This window comes from Pagrus pagrus, assembly GCF_965226575.1.
Source record: "Pagrus pagrus genome assembly, chromosome: 8".
In the NCBI taxonomy this organism is placed as follows: domain Eukaryota; kingdom Metazoa; phylum Chordata; class Actinopteri; order Spariformes; family Sparidae; genus Pagrus; species Pagrus pagrus.
In genome coordinates this window covers 1,109,561-1,113,113 of record NC_140192.1, presented here as the reverse complement: position 1 = coordinate 1,113,113, position 3,553 = coordinate 1,109,561, and the positions used below count along the sequence as shown (strand labels likewise).

Here is a 3,553-nt window from a genome sequence, read left to right as displayed (position 1 = left end):
CTGACTTCACATGATATTAATAACAATAAATAAAAGTGTATAAATGATGTGGGAAACATTCATTATGCTGTTATCACCGTAACATAGAGCCACTTTATACCATTTAACACCTGGAAACGTAATAGAGAAATAACCAGATACTAATTAACTGATTATTGAAAAAAGCAGCATGTAATTAATTGTCCAGACATTTTGTGGTTATTATTGTGACAATTTGCGGTAAATTTAAAATTAATTTCAAAGCTGTCACTTGGTAATTTTACACCTACCTTGGACCTGTGGAGTGAAGAGTCTGAGGAGACACCGGCTGAAAATACTGGATTAAAATGACTTTAAATGAGGATGTACGTGGGTTTGACCGCTGGGCGGCAGCAGCGCTCTGAATGAGACACTAACAGCCAGAGTCTCCTGGAGGACACCGTAGAAGAAGAAGTGATGTAAACAGGAAGTACAGCCTCCAGTCGACAGAATAATCTTTTTTCGGTAGAAATCTGTAAAAATATCAAATTTAGCTGAAAGTTTTGGCAGCAGCGGAGGTCCTTAGGCTTTGTTTCATCTCAACTGTCCACTGTTTTTGTGTTTTTGTCGTCAATTCGTCAGTTTTTAGGTTTTTTCCGTCATGTCGGGTTCAGTGAACTCGGGAGGAGAGATGACCAACGCTCAGTTAATTCAGCAGGTGAGAAGAAAACACAAATCTGTTCTAACAGAAGGTTTTTATACCTGTGAAACCTTAATATTTATTGATGATTATTCAGATCTGTAATTCAATAAAACCAAATTATCAAACCAATAAGAATATTTTGCACTGTGGTTTTGGAGAATTTAAACAGGTAACAACAGTAATACACATGTAGAGCTGTAGAAAATGTGTATTGTGCCACTTTCTAAGAGTTGAGGCCAAAAAATATCTTTCGTTGCGTTTACTTTTCTTCAGGTATCATGGGATAGGGTTGACTTCAGTCAAACAAACCAGCGTCAGATCATCCTCAGCTGGGAGGGTCATCGTTGGTAGAAAATCAGTGTATCAGTGATTGTCTTTGTTATATAAACCTGTTGCAGCCTATGTAATCTGTATATGGAAGGGAGAAAGAACACACATCCTTCTTAAACTCAAATATTAAGTGTTTTTATAATATTTACAGTATTGAATTAGTGGACACACAGATGGAGCCATTTCAAAGAACAAACTGAAACAAGAGTACAGGGACACAAATCTATCCCGAGAGAAGAAATGTGATCTAATATACTTTATTTAATCAGAAAGTCACATTGAGATCAAAATATCCAAAAGAAACACAAATCAAAAAGAAGAAATTGTAACCACAATGGTACTGAATAGAAATATAATTAAATAGAGGAAGAATTAAATATTTAATCCTTTAAATGGCAGCATTCAGAAATGTCCTTAATGTAGCTTCAGAACTACACAAGACTTTACTGTAAAACCTGTGTAAATATGAAGGAAAAAAAATCATATAGACAAAAGTTTGACAATATAAAACATCCTCAGCATAAGAAACAAAAAAATACATCTATGTCGTTTAAAACAGTCACACCTAAAATCAAAGACATCTCTAACAATTTCCACATTGATACCAACATGTAGAGTTTCAGTCGACTCTGTACGTTAATTCAGATAAATGGGGCAAAATATCTGAAGGCCGTCTGTCCAGGATGACTGTTGACTGCAGGAACAAAGAGTGAAGAAGAACAGGTGTGATGTTTTCGGCACAGGAGAGACGATAAGTAGATGATGAAAAGGAAGATTTGACTATTCTGACAAACACTGAGGTGATGCTCAGACCAGTCAGGAAAGGGAAGCTATAATGTTTGAGAAAGTAAGAGAGAGAGAAAAGCAAAGAATTTATTGTTAAAGAGCTAAAACTTGTAAAATTACGCTCCTTTTTTAAATGTCTTCCTCCCTCCTGCAGATGGCGCTGCTGCGATGGCTCGGCTCTGACACTGAGGAGGACCGCAGGATGCTGGCGGTGGTGACGGGCCTCCAGGTCGGCAGAGAGCTGCTGAACCGGATCACCGGCCAGGACCAAGTGGACGCCTACAAGGTGACAGGGGCGCTGTGAGGAGGAAATGTACTGTACTGCTGTGTGTGAACCTGACAGGCTCCGGGATGAGTCAGAGTCATGTACGGGAACCCTGAAGGGTCATTTTCCTTTAAATTACTTTATATAATAAGCAGGAGAGGAGAGTGACGGACACATCACATCAAGTCAGGGACTGTTTTTAAAGATCAATTTGATTAATTATAAACATAAAAATCAAATTAAGAGCCGACAAAACATCAGATGTGTTTGTCTGTTTCCAGAGATTTATTACAAAGAATAAGATTTTTACTAACATGTGAGACTTTGTCAGTCGTTGTTGTGTGTGATGTATTTCCTCACATTCTGTTGATGGTGTTTGATGGTACATGAATATTTCCTTTTCATGCAGCTTTTTACTTCACTACTTCTGAGCTCATGACTGTGTGTGTGTGTGTGTGTGTGTGTGTGTGTGTGTGTGTGTGTGTCCACAGAGGGAGTGTATCCTCGGTATCTCACAGTTTCTCCGTGAGAACCCTCGAGCCTCGCAGGCCGCCATCAACGCCGAAGTGGAGAAGAGAGTTCTGGTGTTCGCTGCTCGAGTCAAAGCTCTGGAGACGGCGCCGATACTCTGAATGTTTTAATATTTATCAAAGATGTGAAAACTTCAACATTTTATGACTTTATAGCTCAAACTGTGTTAATTCAACATTCTTTTATATTATACATTATATTTGTGTCATTATTTGTTTATGTTTCCATATGAAAGCAGAAACTGAGAGACTGAGCTCTGCTGGTTTGAAGTAGATCTGAAACATGAGTCCTCTCAATGTCACCAAAACTACCTTGAAAGTTTTTGAAAAGTGTTTAAAAGAGCTTTTTCTGTATCATTGCCTTAAAGCTGTGTGTTCACCTGAACCTCCACGACCCTTCATCATAAACCGTCTGTTCTGTAGTGAAGAAAGAAAAATCTGACTGATTTTTGCCGCCTGCTCTCCACTGGGTCCATCATATTGATCAATAAACATCACTGATCTTATCTGTCTGTGGCTTTTACTGTGACAATGAAGACCGCAGGAGGAAGTGACATCAACACACAAACACGTACAAAAACAAGTCTTTACTGTGGAGAAACCAAAGAATCCTGAACAGTGTTGAGCGTTTGTACTCACTGATGCTCAGCAGGTGAAACACCTGCTGGAGGAGCTGAAGCTCTGATGATGAAACATCGCTGATAAATCACAAAAGGTTGACTGCAGTATGGAAAACTCCACCTGTAAGGTCAAGAAATATATATTGATCTACCAACTATCCTCTCCGGCCGTTAGAAGACTTTCCTCTTGATGTTTTTGAAAGTCTTACAGCCAGCAGATGAAACTTGTCCAGACATGTACCAGTGAACCGTGTGTGTTTCATGCTCCTGGTTTCATTTGAGGGGATTTCCAGATTTCTTAACACGTTGGTGGCAGATTCATCCATGTAATTATATTTTCTATTACAGTAAATGACGTTTC

The 3,553-nt window shown here is 38.8% G+C and overlaps 1 protein-coding gene across 1 annotated transcript; it reads left to right on the top strand.

The window, feature by feature from the left end:
* Positions 1-420: 420 nt before the first annotated feature.
* LOC311260944 (uncharacterized protein) lies at positions 421-3,078 on the top strand. Its single transcript, XM_084359272.1, has 3 exons — positions 421-676; positions 1,932-2,063; positions 2,534-3,078. Exons 1-3 carry the CDS (start codon positions 620-622, stop codon positions 2,672-2,674), a joined length of 330 nt encoding a protein of 109 aa, XP_084215398.1. The 5' UTR covers positions 421-619; the 3' UTR covers positions 2,675-3,078.
* Positions 3,079-3,553: the final 475 nt, after the last annotated feature.